Source organism: Protobothrops mucrosquamatus, unplaced genomic scaffold, assembly GCF_001527695.2.
Source record: "Protobothrops mucrosquamatus isolate PMUCROS unplaced genomic scaffold, P.Mucros_1.0 scaffold47, whole genome shotgun sequence".
In the NCBI taxonomy this organism is placed as follows: Eukaryota; Metazoa; Chordata; class Lepidosauria; order Squamata; family Viperidae; genus Protobothrops; species Protobothrops mucrosquamatus.
In genome coordinates, this window is record NW_015386429.1 from 1,688,720 (window position 1) to 1,710,615 (window position 21,896).

The 21,896-nt window shown below is 36.3% G+C and overlaps 1 protein-coding gene across 1 annotated transcript in view; it reads right to left on the bottom strand.

Annotated features, from left to right (window-relative positions):
* The window catches only part of NEK10 (NIMA related kinase 10), a 113,143-nt gene that overhangs the window by 79,093 nt on the left and 12,154 nt on the right, over positions 1 to 21,896 (bottom strand). The window contains exons 7-17 of the mRNA XM_015811692.1: positions 21,663 to 21,747; positions 17,892 to 17,933; positions 17,078 to 17,156; positions 16,394 to 16,461; positions 13,938 to 14,017; positions 10,508 to 10,594; positions 5,116 to 5,340; positions 2,712 to 2,851; positions 2,307 to 2,368; positions 956 to 1,033; positions 491 to 555 (exon numbers count right to left, since the gene is read on the bottom strand). Coding sequence (XP_015667178.1) covers positions 491 to 555; positions 956 to 1,033; positions 2,307 to 2,368; positions 2,712 to 2,851; positions 5,116 to 5,340; positions 10,508 to 10,594; positions 13,938 to 14,017; positions 16,394 to 16,461; positions 17,078 to 17,156; positions 17,892 to 17,933; positions 21,663 to 21,747 — 1,011 coding nt within the window. The remainder of the gene's footprint in view (positions 1 to 490; positions 556 to 955; positions 1,034 to 2,306; positions 2,369 to 2,711; positions 2,852 to 5,115; positions 5,341 to 10,507; positions 10,595 to 13,937; positions 14,018 to 16,393; positions 16,462 to 17,077; positions 17,157 to 17,891; positions 17,934 to 21,662; positions 21,748 to 21,896) is intronic.

A 21,896-nucleotide genomic window follows, 5' to 3' on the forward strand; every position in this document is an offset into this window, starting at 1 on the left:
ATCCATTTACAAGCAAAATAAATATATGGTTTGGGATTATTAGTGTTTCCTAAAGCCATGTTATGGAGCACAGATTTCTTTTTCTTAATTAAGATTGGAGAAACACTTCATATGCATGTACATATTGTTTTTGAACAATTCTCACAAAAACAGTGTAAGTGCAGTTAATCATTTCTTGTGAGATGTCATCCCTAGTTAATCACAGTGTAATCAAGGGACAACAGGAATGGCTTGGTAATTATATCTGGACCACTCATTATAATACAGTTCCAGTGCCTTCAGAAATCTTCCGTTATTAAAATGGGAATATATTTTGCAATTTTATTCCTTTTGACTATATAGAGTTTGGAAACAGGTTTTTATCAGAAATCAGTGTTTTAAGCAAATTTTGACAGGTTTTATATACACGCACACATTCTTACATACAATAAATCTAAGGTATGGTTCCTTAAGAAAAATAATCTTGGGATATAACTTGTCTTCAGCATACCTTTTAAAAAGATGTCGATTCCTTTCCATGCTGAAAAGAAATCTCAGGGCTCTGAATGCGTAACACTAGAACGAGAAAAATGCACAGAAACAATTCCATACAGGATTGGAAGCCACATTTGGTTTCTCTTGCCTAAAGTTTCAATGTCAATAACAAGCTAAAAGACTGAGCAATTTTTAAATTAATAGAGCAAAACAGTGTAATAATAGAAGAATATTTATGAAACTATTACCAATTTGTTGTCTTTTCTAGTCTTATATATTCTTATTAACCTATAAAATTGATTACATTAAACTTATCAAACGGCCTTAGAAGGCATAGGGAGGCATGGAGAAAGGGACTTTTCTTGATTATTTTACTCTTTATTCAAAAACCAATAAAGAAATTCATAATAAACCACATTATTTCTGTTTCAAAACTGCAACTATTGGCAGTGAAAATTCATAAATAAATAAAAAGGATTACCTGTAATAAATTAGCCTTTGCTACATTCCTTTGTTTATTAGGTAAAAGCAGCTTTGCTATTGTATATACCCCATTCTCCTAAAAAGTACATATGGAGGAATAATATTTCAGAGAACAGTCAAATATTTAGTAATAAAGAAGAATTCCTAATAGTCTGTCAGATTCACATGAGGAATTTATTGTCTATTGCAAAACTATCAGCAAAGACAGATACTGTTCATTTTGCAGCATGACCTGCAAGTTAAACAGGCTTTAGCTGACACATTTGCTCTTTAAGATACATTCTTGTTCTCTATACATTCTTATTCCCTGAGGCAGATATCAATAGCACGCCTTCAGTAATTCAAATTACACGCAATGCTTAATTATAAAATGATTAAGTGGAAAATATAGGCCCTACAGTCCTTATATGAGTGGACAACAGCACATTTTAACCAATATTATTTGTCCACATAGTTACCAGAAGGTAAATTCAATTTACCCTCAGACTTCAGTTTTCACATGTTGTGTGAGACCAAGCAATCTTATTGTCTTCTCTTCAAACATCACCTCCTCCTGCTCAATTTTGAAAATACAGCAAAGATCAAATTTGATCTAGGCTATATTATTTATACCTTCTTAATATTTTCCATAAGAATATTCATTCATACGCACAGTTCTGGAAAAATAAGAATATACCATCAGAGGAAGAAGTGATAAGAAAAATCCTGGACTGTGCTGAGATGGACAAATTAACAAAAGAGATAAAAGAAAAGGAAGACACAGAGTATTATCTAACATGGAACAAGTGGTATGACTGGTTGGAAACTAGAAATAATAGAGGAGAATAAATATGGAAAGGTCAAAAGTGGAAAATGTGTGTATAATGTATAGTAATAATAATATGTAGTACTCATAGTATGAAGTAGAGTATGAAGGAAGAAAAATGCAAATAAGAAACAACGGGGCAACAAGGATAAATATTCTAATGAAGAATAAGGGGAAAATGTAAATAATAGAAGATTACTGTTACGAAATTGCTGTTAAAAAAGGGAGGAGTGTATACTGTGTGTGTATGTGTGTTATGTTTTGTTTTGTTTTGTTGGTTTAAAAATAAAAATATATATTAAAAAAAATTCATTCCAGCTCCTTTCTGTTTAACCTTATTCCTCTTCTTATATCTTCTCTATTTTAACTTCCTATGAAACATAATATTTGAAGGTGAAATTTCTGACTCTTTTTTATCTCATGCAGGTAAAAACAGTATCAGCTGAGACATCTGCAGATATTTTGCATCCATAACAAATTGGGATAAAATACATTATATAAGTACAAATAAAAAGTCAACCTCAAACATATTTAAAGACCTCACCTGTACTACTTGATGGGCACTGGTGTCATTAAGGACCAATTCAGTAACTGCAGCACAACAGGCTAAAATAAATCACCAAAAAAATATCTTACATTGATCCTATATATGAAGATATTTATCAATTGTATGCTTCTTGAGTTTTAAAATAATATTTTAAATTATGCCACTAATCCTTTTACATTTTATAATTTATGTAATCTGGGAAACACTACAGACTGAGGAAAATAAAATGTCTGTGGCTCCATACCCACCTTGCTCTATACTAGGACAATCAGTATGTAGATACCTGTAACAGAACCTATTGAAGTTAATTTTTAATTGATCCATCAGTCTTTGATTACCATTTAATGCGTTGTTCAGGCACAAATAACTTCATTGATATAAATCATCACAGGTCTACTGTACCTGCTTGAAGAGAAAATGTATTTTCTTGTATTTCATGAGGGCTTAATTCTTGTGATAAATGAAGCTGCTGGATTCTCCCAGCTACGTTTGCACTAGATAAACTCCCAATGGAAGAACGATCTAAAAACAGACTTCGTTCCCTAAAAAAGTACAAGAAACAGTCTGTATATATCTCTAAGGTGATTGGCAATTAAAATCTTGAATGCATATGTTCTGTGCATCCTTGTACATTATGAGTCAGTGTGATGTAGTAGTTAAGGATTGAAATAATAATAATAATAATAATAATAATAATAATAATAATAATAATAATAATAATAATAATAATAATAATAATAATAATAATAATAATAATAATAATAATAATAATAATAAAAACATTGGATGGGACCTTGGAGGTCATCAAGTCCAACCCCCTGCTCAGGCAGGTAACCCTATACCATTTCAGACAAATGACTGTCCAGTCTTTTCTTAAAAACTTCTAGTGTTGCAGCATTCACCGCTTCTGGAGGCAGGTTGTTCCACTGGTTAATTGTTCTAACTGTCAGGAAGTTTCTCCTTAGTTCTAGGTTGCTTCTCTCCTTGATTAGTTTCCCCCTGTTGCTTCTTGTCCTGCCCTCAGGCGCTTTGGAGAATAGCTTGACTCCCTCTTCAGTCCCTGAGATATTGGAACACTGCTATCATGTCCCCCCTCGTCCTTCTCTTCGTTAAACTAGACATAGCCAATTCCAGCAGCCGTTCCTTATATGTTTTAGCCTCCAGTCCCCTAATCATCTTTGTTGCTCTTCTCTGTACTCTTTCTAGAGTCTCAACATCTTTTTTACATCCTGGTGACCAAAACTGGATGCAGTATTCCAAGTGTGGCCTTACCAAGGCATTGTAAAGTGGTATTAACACTTCACGTGATCTTGATTCTATCCCTCTGTTAATGCAGCCTAGCACTGTGTTGGCCTTTTTTGGCAGCTGCAGCACACTGCTGGCTCATATTTAAATGATTGTCCACTAGGACTCCGAGATCCCTCTCACAGTTACTACTATTGAACAAGGTACCCCCTACTATACCTGTACATTTGGTTTTTCTTGCCTAAATGTAGAACCTTACTTTTTTCACCATTGAATTTCATTTTGTTAGATAGCGCTCAGTGTTCAAGTCTGGCAAGACCATGGTTCAAGTCCCTAGTCAGCTATGAAAGCCCATAGGGAGTGTTAGGGCCAGAGAGGGCAGCTTAACAAGGTTAGTCATCCCTGCATGAATGGGAAAGGCAAGAAACAGAAGAATGACCTATCAGACCCTGGAGTTGCTGTAGTATGGACTGAGTACTAATCTGGAGCCCTTGCCAATCCACGACAATCTGAAATTTAAATTTTTAAAGTTAATTTCAGAAATAGGCAGGAGCAGCACATGAGGCAAGTAGCTTAATCCATCATGGGAATTATCCTAAAAATCCTTCTCCAAAGCAAGACAAACCATGGAATCCATGGGATTGTAGGCCTCTCCCTAACAGACATCATGAGTTAAGAACAGCAATTCTAAAGAACCATACACCATGGACATAAGTTCACAACAGGCCCTTTAGCCAAATAAGTGAGGTATAACTAGAAGGGATTAGCTTACAACCACACTTTTAGAAAGATATCTGGCGATCCTGTGCAATAGTAATCATGTTGAACAAAAAATATAAAAAACTGAAGTTGTAAAAGGCAATAGAGAACTGAAGAATTAAGTGGTAATCTTGTACTTAAAATGAAAACTGAATACTGAGGTGGAACTCTCACCAAGAAATTTAGCTTTGGAACCAAATAGGCTACTGTGCAGCCACAGAATCAGTGTGTGAATCAGACAGAGCCAATGAAGAAACCATATTCCAGGTGAATTTGGGCAAATAAGGAAAGGTAGACAATACATATCATTCTGGTTGATTCTATGTATCACTTCTTCCACATTGCTGAACACCAGGGACTGGATAGTTCCTAAAACTAATGCATTGTGTATCATCATCTAAAATGAATGGTCCAGGAATTTAATTGCCAATAGAGGAATTGAATAATATATATATGACATCCCAATATAGGATTAAATTGGTCAGATACTGCCCCCTATTGGTGTGTATAAGTAATGAACACTCTGTACTGATTTATTTAATACGTTCTAGTACATTAATTTCTTCTTCCCAAAGGAATTGCTATATTGATACTTCATGAAAGTTATACCTGTATTTTTATAACATGAGTCTCAGAAAACCTTTCTATAAAACAATATAAAACAAAGCCAAACTGGTATGTTAATAGGAATTGATTTTCACATGAAATCAAGCTAAATGCATTGAGAAAAAGTTGTTTGGAGGTTTGTACATGAGTATACACATTCTGTCTGACCTTACTATAGATAAATTCAGATACCTACCCTTGCAAAATATGAAGGAGCTGTTTGATTCCACCCCAAATTCGAATTTCAACACTGGTATCAGGATCTTCACAAATCTGTACAAGAATCCAAACTACACTCCAAAGTAGTTTTAGATGATCAGAATGGAGCAGACTAAGCAGAATAGGGACCCCCTCATACAACTTGATTTGTTCCTTGACTTGTGGTTCCACACAAAGGAGGCGGAGTAATTCTGCTGTTAATCTGCAAAGAAACCAGCAAACATTCATAATTCAATAGTTACAGTTAGCATCAGGGCTTTTTTTCAGCCGGAACGCGGCGGAACCGCGTTCCGGCACCTTTTTCCGGGCCGGCCGCACCGGAAATAGCCCCTCCCACACCGGAAATAGCCCCTCCCAAATTTTACTTGCATTCCTGTTCTCTAAAGGGGCGGTCCTAGGGTTTGATGAGGGCGTGGCCAGGTTTGAGTTCCGCCACCTTTTCTCCGAGAAAAAAAGCCCTGGTTAGCATGCTTGTTAAATTATATAAATATTCAAATTTGGCCTTCTTTCTCATATAACATAGAGAGACTGATACATTTTTAGTTAGCATCCTAAGAGTGGGAGTAACACTTAACTTGGGAGGATATTGTTCAAGAGGGCACGTATTGCAACACAGTAAACTAGATTCTGGGTCTCATAAGATGATACTATTTAATTGATGGAATTAAGAGAACCCCCACCCTGCTTGAATGTATTAAATGAGAAGAAAAAGCTGGAGGTAGTGGTCTCCCAAGTAGCCAGCTCTATATCATGAAGAATTTAAAAAGTAATAACCAGCACCATGAATTGCATCCAGAAGCCACTAGCAATTAATAAAACTTGATCTTTCTCCAGAGGCCTTGGGAAGGGTGATTATGGACTCCCCTTTAATTACATTTGGTTTTACAACTAAGCATATTGTTCTTCCAATCAGTCAAAATTTATTTTTATATGTACTATTTTTTATCTGTAAGCCACATACCTAAGGAGTTAGGTAGCTCATCATTGGATGGATGGATGTATATAAATAGGTATATATAAGAGAGACGGGGGAAAATAGAGATTCCATCTATCTATTTCGCTAATATGAATAGTTTTCAACTTATGACCACAATTGGGACGAGAATTTCTGTTGTTAAACGAAGCAGTTGTTAAGCAAGTTGTGCCTGATTTTACAACTTTTTGCCACAGTTGTTAAATGAATCACCTAGTTGTTAAGCAAATCCAGCTTTATCCATTGACCTTGATTTTCAGAAAGTTGGGCTGGGAAAGTTGCGATCACATAATCCCAGGATGCAGCAACCGTTGTAAATACATGCCAATTACCAAGCAGCTGAATTTTGATGTGACCATGGGGATGCTGCAATGGTTGTATGAGTATGTTATAAATCACATTTTTCAGAGCCATTATAATTCAGAATGGTCGCTAAATGTAAATTGAGGACTACCTGTAAAGAAATAAATCTAAAAATTACTACTTTAAATTAACCTATTCTTCAAATAGCCAGTTCAGTAACTGCTTGTTATAATGGTCAACTGAAACAACTCTAAGCTGTTTTAAGCACTGATATAATTGGAAGCATCCACAGGAATGGAGGCTCTTATTGAATTGATAAAAGGAGTGTCAGGAAGTCATGTTTTGTATATCTGTGCAGTATCACAATTAATATACAAAAAAAGGCAGCAACACAGAATGCGGCTTTTGTGATTTCCTTCCTGTTTCCTGCACATTCTTGTAATTATCACAGAACACATAATCCAGAGGACACTGTATCAGAGTGATGGGAGTGCCTGCCTTTCTATTTCTAAGAGAGATAAATCTTTCTGATAGCATGAATCTGTAACATTTAAAAAGGAAAGCCTTAAAGCAGGGCATAGCAAGGGATGACTTGGGCAGAACCAAGGATCCCCTTAAAGCTGATGGTACTTAAGCTAATCTTTGAGTTCATCTAATTGTAATTCTTTCCCATTATTTCTAAGATTGACTATTATTATTATGATTTTCAGGTTCTTATTTACAGTAAAGACATTCAAATGTGTGCTGGGTAAAAGGTAGAAACAGCATCAGAAGCCTTTGATAGGATTTCAAGGGCAGCCCTCATATAAAGGATATTGCAGTAATCCAGACGGGAAGTCAGAGGGGCTTGAGTGACTATGAGAAGAACCTCCCAGTCTAAGAATGAAAGCAACCAATGCAAATCCAAAGGTGAGAATAGACCTTTCTTGCCATGGTTGCCACCTGCTCTCCTAGCAAGAACCATGAGTCCAAGAGGATCCCATATTGCAACAGAGTCTGGTTCTACCTAATCCAGGACTAAAATTGGAAAAACAATATCAGCAAAAGTCTCAAATACACAAAGCCATTCAGGCGTGCTTAGACTGAGTCGAAGGTCCTTTGCCCCATTCAGGCCCCTACAGCTCTAGGCACTGGGATGAGAAATCTACAGCAAATCTATGGAGATTCTCAATCATCCAGGTCACAGTTGTCCCAAAGGTGTTTTTTTCAAGGAAAACCCCAAGAAACCCAGTTTCCTTTTGAAAAGCACCTTTGAGATATCTACAGCATCACTCAAGCACCTTAGTTTGGAGAGCTAAAGTTGCATATCATCTGCATATTGATGATACCATATCCCAAACTATTGGATCACTTCACCCAGTGGCCTCATGTAGATATTAAATAAGAGAGAAGAGATGACTGGGTTCTTGGCACCACAGGAAGTAGGCGATATGGATTGGACCTCTGTCCTCTTATCAACACTGATAGAAACCAACCCTAGAAGAAGAAGGAGAACCAATACAGCATATTACAACCCACCCTTAACTCCCAAAGCTGGTCCGCAAAGTACCATGATTGATGATACTGAAGGGCACTGAGAGGTCATGAAAACAAATGAGATTCATTACCCCATCCTGTTCCTACCAAAGAGCACATCAAATGAAGTCTCAATTCTATAAATATCCTGAATCATGACTGAAAGGATCCAAATAATCTGCTTCATCCAGAGTCCCTTGAAGCTGCCATGAGACAACTCTCTCCATAACCTTCCATAAAAAAGGACAAGTTGGAGATTAGATGAAAACTACTCAGATTAGTTGGGTTTAGGGATGGCATCTTGAGGGCATTCCACCGCTTCCTTTAAAGCTGGTAGCACTACACATTCCCTCAAAGAATTAGCCACCACCCAGACCCAATCACGCATCCTCTCCCAGGAAGCCTTGACCAATCACAAGGAGTGTGGAATTAACACAACCAAACTAGCAGCAACTAGCAGCAACAATCCTTCTGCACCTTGAATAGGATCAAAGTTCCCCAGATAATTGCACAATTCAGCCCCTATAACTTCCACTGGTTCTGTCCAAAGGCTGGAATCCAATGTAGAGAGACTATGAGATGTGCAGGACAATCCTCACAACAACCCTATAGATGGATCCCAGGATAATCTTTCCAAGAAGGGACAGGTTCACCTGAAATAAGAATGCTGGGCAGTTATATACAGATGCTATAATAGATAAGGAAATAATAAAATTTTATCACTTTCACCATTATGAAGTAGGCTCCAAGAGTAGCTTTAGATCACGTTTAATTGTTTTACTCCTTGTTGTTTGCCAGTTGCATCCTAGGCATCTTTTAACCCTCTTTAGATCCCTTAACTCTTCTATATAGCAGAGAAGTCTATTAATCATGAGTTCGGAGAGGCTGCTTAGGTGCAATTTGGTCCAAAGCCAGAACCACTCTCCCATTCTAAGCAGCTATCAAGGCTTCAGCAGGACTATATAGCAGACATTCCAGAACAATCCCAAGCTCTATCTGACAATCAAGTCCATTTGTCCTCTGGGGTAGACCAATCTAATAGGCCCAGTCTCCCTGTAGAGGAGAGTTGCTCCAGAGAAATGGAGGCATTCTGAACCGTATAGCTCTATGTAACCTCATATAGCTCTATGTAACCCTAACTAGAGAGCATATATCAGTATGTTAGAATATCTGGCAGTTATTGGGTTAAATACTGGTTTTGTCAATGGGTCAGTGGGAGGAGTTTCTAAAGGGCATTGGGAGACTTCCTGGACACAAGCCAGATTGGAATGTCTTTGTCTGAAAGAAGCATGGGCCATCAGATGTCACCCGATGAACCTGTGCCGCTATAAAGATGGTATGGAAGAGAGCACTATTCTTTTACCTGTAGGAATGGACAAAACATGTATTTGCATAACAGAGAATGATAGGAGAGAAACCAACATTTTCCCCAAATCCAGAGCACTCTGCTGCTGCTCTAACTTAAAAAGATCAGATGAATGACCACTATAATATTGGGCCCTGGATGACTTAGAACAGTCCTGTGATTATTATGGTGGCCATAAACTCCTCAGCTATCTCAGACTCCATGCCCAGAGAAGGCAAGTTGAAGTCCCCCCAAGACCATAAACTTGAGGAACTCCGCTGCCAAGACAGCCACAAAGTCAAGAAGCTCAGGCAGGGGGTTACTACGCAATATATACAACAGCAGCAGTTCCAACTGACGCTATTAGCGTTCATCTTAACAAAAAGGTTTCTCGTGCAATAATCTAAGGGGAAGTTCCCCTGAACTGAATGCCTCCCAAGTATCTGGGATGACCACTGCCACCACCCTAGGGTTTTGGCTGATGTCACACCTGGAACACAGCTGGAAACCTCAGAAACTGGAATGTGCCTCTCCTATCCCAGCCAGGTCTTGGTAATGAACACCAAGTTGGCCTTTTCATCAACAATCAAGTTGGGAATGAGGGTGGTCTTATTAGCCACCACCCAGACCCAATCACGCATCCTCTCCCAGGAAGCCTTGATCAATCACAAGGAGTGTGGAATTAACACAACCAAACTAGCAGCAACTAGCAGCAACAATCCTTCTGCACCTTGAATAAGATCAAAGCTCCCCAACCTGGTGTTCAGCAGCAGCACCAACAATTCAAGGCCAATCAAGGTTTGCCATCCAAGGGACTGGAACCAAAATATTTTATTTACTACATTGAGATTCTAACATTCAGTTAGGAGCTTACAGCATTGCATTTAGTATTCCTTCCTTCTATTTTTTCTCATAACAATCCTGTGAAATTTTGGGGGTTAAAAAGAGGAACTAGTCCCAAATTACTCAGTGAATTGCCAGGACAAATGGCATATTTGAAGCCAGATCTTCGCATTATCAGTTTAATTCAGTCATTTTCAGGGTTAATACTTCCACTAAATACTTCCACTAAGTAAGGTATACTATATCTCACTAAAATGTCAGATTTGGGGATTTCCCTCATGTTATACTTCAAAGGTTTTAAGTAAATAACTTCAGAAATAGAATAATTTGAATGTATCTGGAAAACAACAACACAAAAGTAAACTGACATATGAAACTGACATATCCTACCTTTTAGAAAGTAAATCATATTCGTGCAATATCATCAATAAATTTTCGACAACGTTCAGCTCACTTATTTTCTCACGACATTCAGGGCTACAATAAAAACATTAGGGAGATTATTTTTGAAAACTGAACTGAATTTGAATATTATCCTAAATATGTCAGTGAGTGTATGTTTCAGAGTCAATAATATATAACTTGCTTTTCTTTAGAGAAATGAAATCTTGGAGTCACTGAACCCCAACTTCAACAATTTTCACGCTATTTCCTGGGTTGGCATGAGTGGAATTGGGAAAACTACATGCTATCTAATTCTGGAGCAGCTTCTCCATACATGACCTTGCAATTTATATGCACTGAATCTCTAGTATGATTAAAACTGGATTCCTGGTAATGGGTATAGCCCATAATTTAAATGTTTCAGAAAGCAGATTGCATTATGTCTCTGATACTACTACAGAAATCAAGAAACACAAGAGAGTTGGTAGAGCATACCTAGTAATAATAGCCTCCCCCTTTTAAAAGCAAATGATTAAAATACAGACACCAGTAGCCTTTAAGCATGGATCATTGGCTGTGACCACCTGCCCTAGCTGAAAGACAAGGTAGTTAATCCAGAAGTTGGCTTGACTAGCACTTCAATTTTACTTCAAACTAGTGATAAGACACTAGTCTAAGAAGCTATGAAATGGTTATTCTCTCTCTCTCTCTCTCTCTCTCTCTCTCTCTCTCTCTCTCTCTCTCTCTCTCTCTCTTTTATTTTTTATTTTATTAAATAAAATACTTTATTTTTTTTATTTTTCAACCAATTTTTACCAACTCTATCCCCTCTGAATCATAAAGATCTGCCCAGGTCTGTTCTTTAAACTTTGTAAGTCTTGAAGCAATATGAGTTGTATATCGAATAAAAGCAATATATACCAGGCATCTATCTGTTATTGAACTATGGGAGAAAATTGTGGCTTATTTTATATTAACATCAATTTTGCAGGTTCCACTTTTTACCTCGTATTCTGTTAGAAGATGAACTTATAACAGCAAGGATCTGTTATTAAAGATATTATTTTTTCTCGGTGGTAACCTAAGATATCTTCATTTAAGATAATTATATTTAGCTTTCATTTATTTTAAATATAGCTACCTTAATCCAGATTTTCTCAATCTTTCTATTTTATTATTCTACCATCTTACTAATGGTAAGTAGAAATAAGTCTGGCTTCAATCTCATGAGATGAGTAAATTGTATATCTATACATAGCTACTGTAAAATATTTAAAAGATAAACACATGGGTGATTTGCAAAGCAGTACTTGATGGTAACACAATTTTTCAAGCCCTATTACATATAGTCCTTAACTTATAACTAAAGCACTTCCAGCCATTATAAAATGTTGCACCAGTCCCTGCAATCACATGATTCTATTTTGGGTGCTTGGTTACTGTTGTGACCATAATTTGCCATGTTTTTATGCTAGTTTGTTATAGTTGTAATCAGTTTTCAGTGATTTTGCTGCTTTTCTGAAAATGTCCATTTGGGAGAGTAGATTCAGGCTTACAATCATGTAATTTGCTTAACAACCACATAATTCAGACATATTGCTGCATGATTTGTTTAACGGCTGCCATAAAACATAGCCATTAAATTGAGTCCAGTCAAATGTTTGCCTCGACTTACAACTGTCGCAACCTACAATTGAAATTCCGTTCCCCAAAGCTTCATAAACTGAGGATATCTGTATTCTACTTAAACAGCGTAGTGAGATTAATACAAATAAGTAAGTAAATAAACAAACAAACAAATGCCCCTGACAATAGCCTACACTAGTTCAATCATGCATCTTAATAAAGTAATTCTAATTTGTTTCAAATAAGCTGGTGTATATTAGAACAAAAAAAGAGATACTAGATTCACTAGCATTATCTACCAATTTATTCATACATTTGAAGTATGACAAAAGTACATACTTAGTATAGTCTATCCCCCTCACTCCACTATAATAACATTATGCATAGTGCAGAAATGGAGTTAGAAATAAAAATCCAAAGAAATTAAAAGGCAGAGTGAACCAGTAATATTTAATAGCATATACACCAAACAATTCTCTGTATCTTTCTAACTTTTTACTCTTCAAGTCATCTGTGATTCCACCACATTTTCCACTGCTTCATATATTATCTTTCATTCTTTAAAAGTGTTCTCTCTCTGTTCTTTCAGGAACTAGCAACTTCATCTAACTACAACTTTTTCCTGTTCTTTTTGACCCATTCGCTTTTCTTTAATTTATTCATTTTGCAATTCAGTCTTCATTTCATTGTCCCTACAGGTAATCCTTGACTTAAGACCTTAATGGAAACTGCAGTTTCTATCATAAGTCGTGATGGTCATAAGTCAAGATACCCATGTAACTGACCTGATTCTATTGGTTTATTTGCAGCGGTCATTAAGCAAAAGGAGTGGTCATTAAGTGAATGCAATGTTGTTAAGTAAACGCTGCAGTAATGAAACAATTCCATGTATTCCTATGGCCATTTTTTGCTAGAAACTGTCCAAAAAGGCCAGAAATCAGCACAAATCACAGCAAATAACAGAAAGGTAAATCAATTGCCAAGCACCCAATGCAGTCATGTGACTATGTGGGTATATATGCAACTGTCAGAAGTCTAGAATCAGGTCACAGGTAGCTTTTAAGGGGTTTGTTATAACTCTGACAAGTCGCTAAGTGTCTGTTAAGCTTGGATTACCTGTATACAATCAAACTATCTCAACATACTTTATTCACCCTAGACATTCAATTTTGAATTCAATCCAAATTCATTCATCTCAATTTCATTCTTTACTCTTCCCCTTATTTTACTACTATATTTAATTGACAAAAAATTTAAATACATACAGTATCTGAACTAAAAGCAGATTAAGAAAATATTGTCACAAGACATATGAATAAACATCTTACTGTAGATTCTTTGATGTGTAACTGAATATATAAATTATCCCCACAGGAAAGAATATTTGGTATGATATGAAAATTGCTTGTTACAGTTTCATATTTGAAAATGTTCATTTGATGTTGCAATCAACAATCAATATAACGTATTTATTTAAGCATTAATTCACTTGATTACATAAATAAAAGTGCACTTGCAGTCATTTCTATAAAAGTCTAGCATGTAAGTATATGTATACATATATATGCAAGCTGGGATAATGTGTTTTGTGTGCATTTGTCTGCATATATTTATATATCCAGGCAAGTTAGTGTCTGGAAGTACAACATGGCAGCTGACACAGTCCCCAGAGGACAAACATGCCTCAATTAGAACATCAGAAATAAACACAAAAGAAAAAATGTTTTGTTTTAAATTTGTCATAATTATTAAAAGTAAGATGTCATGATAAATGAAAGGGATAACACAAAGCCACGAAACTGAAGCTTACCTTTCTGCCAAGCTAGTGAGAGCAAGCAATGAACCTACAAGCACATTATTTTCTCTAGTTCCTAGTAAATTAATCAAAGTCTGCAAAATCAAGAAGGAAAAAAGTTGAAAATGTTAATCTAGAAGCTATAATGAACATTTGCATACTTCTTACACAATAGCATTAGAAACTGAAAAAGTTCTAAAATAATCTAGCAAACTAATTTCAGTATTTCAAGAAGTAAACCCAAACCTCTATACTACTTTGAGTCATATTAGAAAGAGGAAAGAATACATTTCCCACACACGTAAGTAACAGTGTATAAAACTGAGAATTATCATCAGGCTTTGTTCATGCTTAAATAAAACAGTATCAGATCTTCCTCCTATTATATGCTGAGATGTGTTTGTTTGTTTAGCTAAGAAGTACATGATCTTGATGGGAGGATGGCTTACTCTTTCCCAAGCACATGTCCATATGCTTCTGCTTGTACTTCAGTGCCCTCCTGAAGCTGAAATAGTCCAAAGATGCTTCAGTTGCTGTGCTCTGGAAGTGGCATTTCCAGCTGGGTGGATGTCGCTTAAGGGGTATCTTCCCTTCTGAGTATTGCCCTCAGCCATAAAAAGTAGAATGTAAGAGTAAGAATGATACAACCACTTCACCTACTGTATATGGTAAAGTATACAAAGCATATAAATCATCCTGGAACAGAGATAGAAGACATGGAAAGTAGCTCTGACTGAATGTAATAGAAATCTGGCTTGTAATAATTCTGTATCAGTGATGCTGTTAGTCCCTCAAGGTAGATCAAATCAAGAAACAGATGCAACATATTTGACAAATCTGGATTTTGTGCTTGTAATGGAAAAATTAAACTTTGATTTTGGTTTTGAGGATTAGATAGGTTTGTTATAGAAATGGCTAGTACATATTACTGTGTAAAAGTAAAAACTTGAGGTTGTAATGTTATCTTCTACTGTGCTAAAAAGTTGGACTGAAAATGAAAAGGCAGTATATTTCATTCCAAATGCTGAATGATTTCTTCACCTTACTGATAACTTAGGTAAACAATAGAAGATGCTATTATTATACCTTATATCAAAGCCTGACAGAGATTTTCTTTCTTCCCCTCTTATATAAAAGAGAATCAAGATGAAGCTATATATTTTTTTCTGTATTTCTTTCTATCAATCTGGGCTTGGCTGATGTTTACATAAGTCACTGAATTCCTTCTTCAAATACATCTGTACTTCTTTACATTATTACAACATTAGCCCCCTTCTCTAGAGCAGCTATTTTTGAAATAAGTTTCCATGCAGCAGTATTGTCAAAATCATGTGAGTTGCATGTGTGCTTCTTTCAGACCTGATTTTTGCCAATTTTTTAATATGCTCCAGTGATTTATTGTTAATTTCCACTATAAATAGATCAATAAAATGAATAAATTTTCCTAATCCTAATTTAATAGTACAGTAATTTTCACAAATTAAGGTAAATATATGTGTCCCAGGATAATATTGCAAGATCCAATCTGGGATGGTCAACAGGACCAGAGGTTTACTCTTCTGAGCTTTCAGGCTTGTGCTGGAGCCCATCCTCAGGGAACTTCTAAACTACTGGAATATGTGCTTTGAGCTATTCTATGAGTCGTATTTATGTGGTACCTTTCTATTGGTTGATTGGTGTGTTGATGGCCAGCAATTGGCTGTTGTTTCCATGTACGCCAAGTCCTCAGCTCCTAAGCACTTGATAAGCTGGTGGTCAATCAGCACTCATATTGACTGATAAGGAGCCCATTTCCCAGGCTTCAATCATTTCCCTGGCTAACTTTGTACCTGCACGACCAACAATCTTAGTAGCTGCAAAATTGAATGTTTGCCCCTGTTCATTGCAATGGAGGCTACTAATGAGTTCGGGTCTCTTCATCTGACTGTTTACTTGTGTTCTTGCAATCTGGTAGTAAGCTTCCTCCCCATCTGTCTTACATAATCACAGGAACAATACGTGCAGATTACCTTAGAAGTATCTGCCACATCCAAGCAATTATTGCAATGCATGATTTGTCCTCATATTGTAGCCTCTGGGCAGTGTGTGATGCCCACTTGCAGATCTCAGAAGCTGTGTTCTACAGCTTACAAAATGTTTTTGATATAAGTGTGCCATATAGTTGATCTTGTACCTTCTTTCTTCCTTTCTCTTCTTTGTGTGTTGCGCAGGCTTCTTGTAATAAATGCTTGTGGGTATCCATTTTGCTTGATTTGTTCATGTAGGTACCTTCTGTCCAGTTGTTTAGCTTGCTGGGTACTACAGTGGGTTCTCACCCTGCCACATAGTGTGCCAGCCATTTAGCCAAACATCAGAGATCAGAATGATGGTCACACAGTAATTTTTATTTGATCCTATTTTTAATCTAAACCTAAAAACAAAACAATAAATTTCAAAGAAACTGATTAGTTTCATTTCATTAATTCATTTACCTTATGTGCTCCACTGGCTGTAACCCATTCTCTTTGATCTTTAACAGCTGAAAGTTTCTGAATAATATCTGTGAATTAAAGAATGAATAAAATATATGCCTCTCATATAAAATTCTTAATTTGAATAATTTTGAAGAAAAAAGTTCATGGTATATATACGAAATAGCAATCTGTTTCAGAACTTAATAGATTCTGAGACATGATTTTGAAGATTCAGTGTCAGACTTAAGATTCTAAATGAGATGTCTGCAGGAATGGGGATGTTTAAAAAATCAAGTTGAACATAACCCTGTAAGAACTTGCCAATTTTAACACAAATTAGAGCATTTTTAAAAAATGGATAGAAATTTAATCACATAGGTGCAGTCCTTTTTTGACCCTCTCATGTGGCTATCCTTCAAATACATTAAATCAAATAGTGAAGTATGTTAAGCCATGTTTAAATTAGTGTGACCTCATTATTCCTGATTAAGTGAAAGTCTATGATTTTATTGGGTTAAATTGAAGCAGGTTTAACTTTGGTATTCCTTTAAGATTTGCAATCGCTTTTGTTTATTTAGTGTTACTTGCTATGTTAGAGCAACTGCAATATCAGAAATCTTAGTTATTTCAACTAACATTCAAACTTTCTATTTTACAACTTTACTACTTCATTTTACTGGGAGTTATTTACTTAAAACTTACATATCATGTTGACTAATTTGTCTATATTATGTTGCTCCTCTCCATAACCAAGATAATCATTTGTTACTGTTTCCATATACTGTAAATGATAAAACAATTAAAATATATTACCAAGAGGTTATGATAACATAATACATTTATAAAAAAATACCATCTTCTTCCAAGAAATAATATAGTTATAGCAGTCGTAGTTTCCTTAACCATACACAGACACAAATTAATACCAACTTATATTATACCAAATAATAGCAGGGATTGAGCATTTTGACCTGTGGATAGTTTGGCATTTTTTAAATTTCTTCTTCATTGTTTAATGGAATACAGTCCTGGTCCTGGGAATAGGAAAGGGATGAACAAATAATTAAAGGAGTTTCATAAAAGATAACTCAGAGGCTTTCCAGTTTGATGTTAGCCTTTTAAGGTAAGTGAGGTCCAAAAAGAGGAACAGCAGGATTTCAGAAATGTTTCTTTATTGTTGGTGGATATCAAACAGAATCTTGAAAGCCTTTCAGAATTTTATACCATTTTATACTATTACATTTTATACCAAACAAAATTTTCCTTTAACAATTCATTCATCCCTTTCCCATTCCCAGTTCTACATTTAGATTTGATCAATATTTTCATCTTTGCTTATCTCATTTTTTTTTATTATCTCAAAAGCTGAACAGCCTTTGTTTAGTGGTCCTTTGAAAACAGAAATGTATTTGTTTGTTTGTGTTATTAAATGTATTTGTCGTCTATCTCACCATGGGGCTACTCTTTTGAAGACAATGTATAAAAAACAATCATTTATTTTTTCAAAAAACTTTACCTGTGCTAAACTGTCAATTCCACCTAGATTGTGAAGAATTTCCTAAAGAAGAGAAAACAAAGGTAAGTATGTCAAATGTATTTCCAATTATATGTACTATTTTATTAGGTTGAGCAGGAAATATATATCTGTCCTGCCAATTAAAGAGTTCCATTTGGCAGGACCCAGACAGCATGCCTTTATTGCTGTGGCCCCTGCCCTCTGGAACATCATTTCTCCTGAGATGAAATTGATCTCATCCCTACTTGCCCTCTGAAAAGTCCCTAAAACATGGTTTTTTTCCACCAGCCTTAGGGATCCCATGATGAACATGCATGATGGCTCTGTGATGTCAAGTGACTGTTGTTCTGCATTCTTGGGTTTTGTCATGGGTTATGACTCAGACACTGACTTTTACTTCGAAGAAGTCACTCCAGCATAATCTGTGGAACGTGAGCGTCAGAAGATGCAAAGCCAAGGAGCAGTTAAATAATAATGATATGGGTCCTTCATGCCCCAGCACCCAACGAATACAGAGAAGAGGAGAACAGAGACATTCCATTAGGTGTCTTGCCAAGAAGGCAGTAAATATCTTGATAATGGCAATTGGCTGCAGCCTGATTTAAGAGGCAGTTCTGCAAGAAACAACCATCTCATCTATGGCTCTTTATAACATTTCCATGATTCTGTCTGTGAAATTATGACCTTTGGATTGGTTGACAACCGTGACCTGGCTCTTAGAATCTTAGACTATTTCATACTATTATCTTACATCACCATCACCATCGTCATTATCAGTTGGAAGGGGCCTTGTAGGTCTTCTAGTCCAAACCCCTGCACCACAGAGCCTATACCATTTTGGATAAATGGATGTCCATTATCTTCTTAAAAGCCCCCAGTGATGGAGCACCCACAACTTCTGTAGGCAAGCCATTCCACTGGTTGATTGTTCTCATTGTCAAGAAATTTCTCCTTAGTTCTAGGTTGGTTCACTCCTTGATTAATTTCCATCCGTTGTTTCTCATCTTGCCTTCTGATGATCTGGAACCTGTACACTTGGTTTTTCTTCCCTAAGTGCAAAATCTTCCTTTTCTCTACACTGAATTTATTTTGTTAGATAGGACATGTGTTCAAATTTGTCAAGATCCATCTGGATCCTGGGCCTATCTTTTGGGGTGTTGGCTATTCCTACCAATTTGGCATCATCTGCGAATTTAATGAGTTCCTCTTCTATTCCCTCATCTAAATCATTTATGAAGATATTGAAAAATACTGGATCTAAAACAGAACCTTGGGGTGACTCACTGCTTACTTCCCTCCATGTAGAAGCAATGTAATTCCATTAAGCACTGTATATTGAGTGCGGTTTGTCAGTCAGTTATAAATCCATCTGATGGTGATGCTGTCTATCCCACATTTTTCCAGCTTATCAAGAAGTAGGTTGTGCTCCACTTTGTCAAATGTCTTACTGAAATCCAAGTATACTCCTGTTACCAGCTCCTATTAGCAGTAAACCATTTAGGCAAGTGTCTGTCAGATACTGTTTTAGTTTGCATACCTTGACTGTTGTTATTTCTTTGATCTTGAGTAAACTGATCTCATCTGGCTCTTCTTGACCTCTTGGCAACTTTTTATATCATTGACCATTGTATCTTTTTAGTCTGACTTAGGGAATTGAGGGTGAGTGGCACAGTTCTGTACTGGTTCACCTCTTTCCTCTGAGGATGATCTCAATTGATATTGATACGAAACAAAAGATCCAAGATCATGGCCCTGCTTTGCGGGGTGCTGCACCTTTTTAATTTTTAGGTCGAACAGATGGATTTGATCATCTGTCACCATGGGACAAAATATCATCAGTATGCTGATGACACCCAGTTATATATCTCTATCCTGGGCAAAGTGAGTGACGCTGTGGAAATTCTTTTGTGATACTTGAAGGCTGTGGGGAATAGACTTCAACTGAACCGTGGTAAGATAGAGTGACTGTGGGTAGGCCCGCCTGTATCTGGGAGTTTATCATCTTTGATCTTGGATGGTGTTCACTATCCCAGACTGATTCAGTGCATGATCTGGGCACCTGGACACGGCTCTAGCTCAAAGAACAATGATCAGCTATGGCTATGAGGGCCTTTGTTCAACTTAATGTTGTGAGCCCACTGAGCTCTTTCCTGAGTAAGGAGGCTTTCTGCTTGATCACTCATGTCTTGATCATCTCCCATTTGGACCATTGCAATAAGCTTTATATGGGGCTACTCTTGAAAAGTATCCAGAAGCTTTAAGTGATACAGAATGCAGCTGCACAAGCAATGTTGGTTGCCCAAAGAATGACACATGTAATACTTTTGCTGCATAAGCTTCACTGAGTAGTATTTTGCTCCCAGGTCCAATTCAAGGTGTTGTTATGATCTTTGAAGTCCTACATGCACAGGGCCAGGCTATCAATAGAACTGTGTTCTTCCTGTTACATCAGCCTGTTTCACTTGGTCAGGCAGGGAGGATATGTTGCAGACATGTCAGTAAAAGAATTCCAACTGGTTGGGTCCAAGAAGAGAGTTACCCCCATCCTCTTGAACACTCTCCCCCAGGGCTGAGATGGGCCCCTACTCTCTTGGCCTGCTGTCTTGCTTTAGGCTTTCAGCCAACCCTGTGGCTGGTTACTGCCTGAAAGCCCTGCCCTTGCCTTTTAATTAATTTTTAATGTTGAATTTTAATCAACTTTTCCTCTTTTTAAATTGTATATACTATTTCATGTTTTAATATTTTATTTGTACACCAGAGTCCCTCTATGAGAGAAATGAGTGATTTCAAAATTTGATCAATAAATAATAAATACATAAAATTGTGTGAGTCAGTATTTGAAACCAGCAGAACAGGAGGTGTTGTTTTTTTTTAGTCTTTCATTATTTTAAACGTTATTAGGTTTGTATGCCACCTAATAACACTCTCATGTTTTTGGAGATAGGATAAATAAATTTTCAAGGAATTGCTTGTATGAGGAAACAAAATTTTTGGAGGAGTGGTAGCATATTAGCAAGGCAGAAACATAGAAGGAATGTGTGCTCATTGGAGTAACCATGAAATGCTTGATACTCAGCTTTACATGAATTTCTATGATAACATAACTGATATGCATCATTTCATTAAGACAATGATTCTTTCTTGGGTATAGTAACGGTAGAAGAGCAGGAGGTAACTTGAGGTTTGCTAATTATGAATATCTATGTTCTCATCATCTATTACCTATGTATATGTATAACTATATAATTTTTCTCCTTTCCTGAAATACATGAGTGCATAGTTTAGTCTGTGGGAATCCCTCCCATTATTTTCTGGAGGGAATTCCTATATTTTAAATTATTACTACAGTAAGGCTTGATTATTGATTTTTGGGTCCTGCATTTGGGTCCATGCTGGCAAACAGAAAATTGGTTTACAGCAATTTAGCAGAACTGAAAACCATACTGCTGCTCTTTTACTGCTTTGCTGAATTAATTGAATAAAACATTTTAATGCTTCACTACTGCAATAGTGAAAAAAATCAGTAGCTTTAAATTTATTTATAGATTTAGGACAATGCTGACAAATTGAAAATGCATTCATCAAATCATTCCATATTAGCACGTCAATAATCAGAATAGAATTTACTAACTAGATGTACAAATTACATAAGGAAATATAACTTGTTACTAGAAAGGCCACTGACTTGCATTAATATTTAACCAGTAGTTACAGTTGTGTTACAGAATGTAATGCTGAATATTTTAAAAGGTAAACTAAAGACAAGCCAACCTGATAGCATGGATCTCTCATTAATAATCTTATACAAATTAAAATTCTTAGAAAATGGACGGATGAAGCTCGGTTAGCCCATTCTCTGCAACAAATAAAAAATAAATACCACATATTAATAACTCTAGGCAAATATATTCTGATTGAGCAACTTCATATTTTTAGCTAACATTCAGACAATTACAGACAAGAAAATAGCATCTCATAAACTGGACCCATACAAATAACTTATTC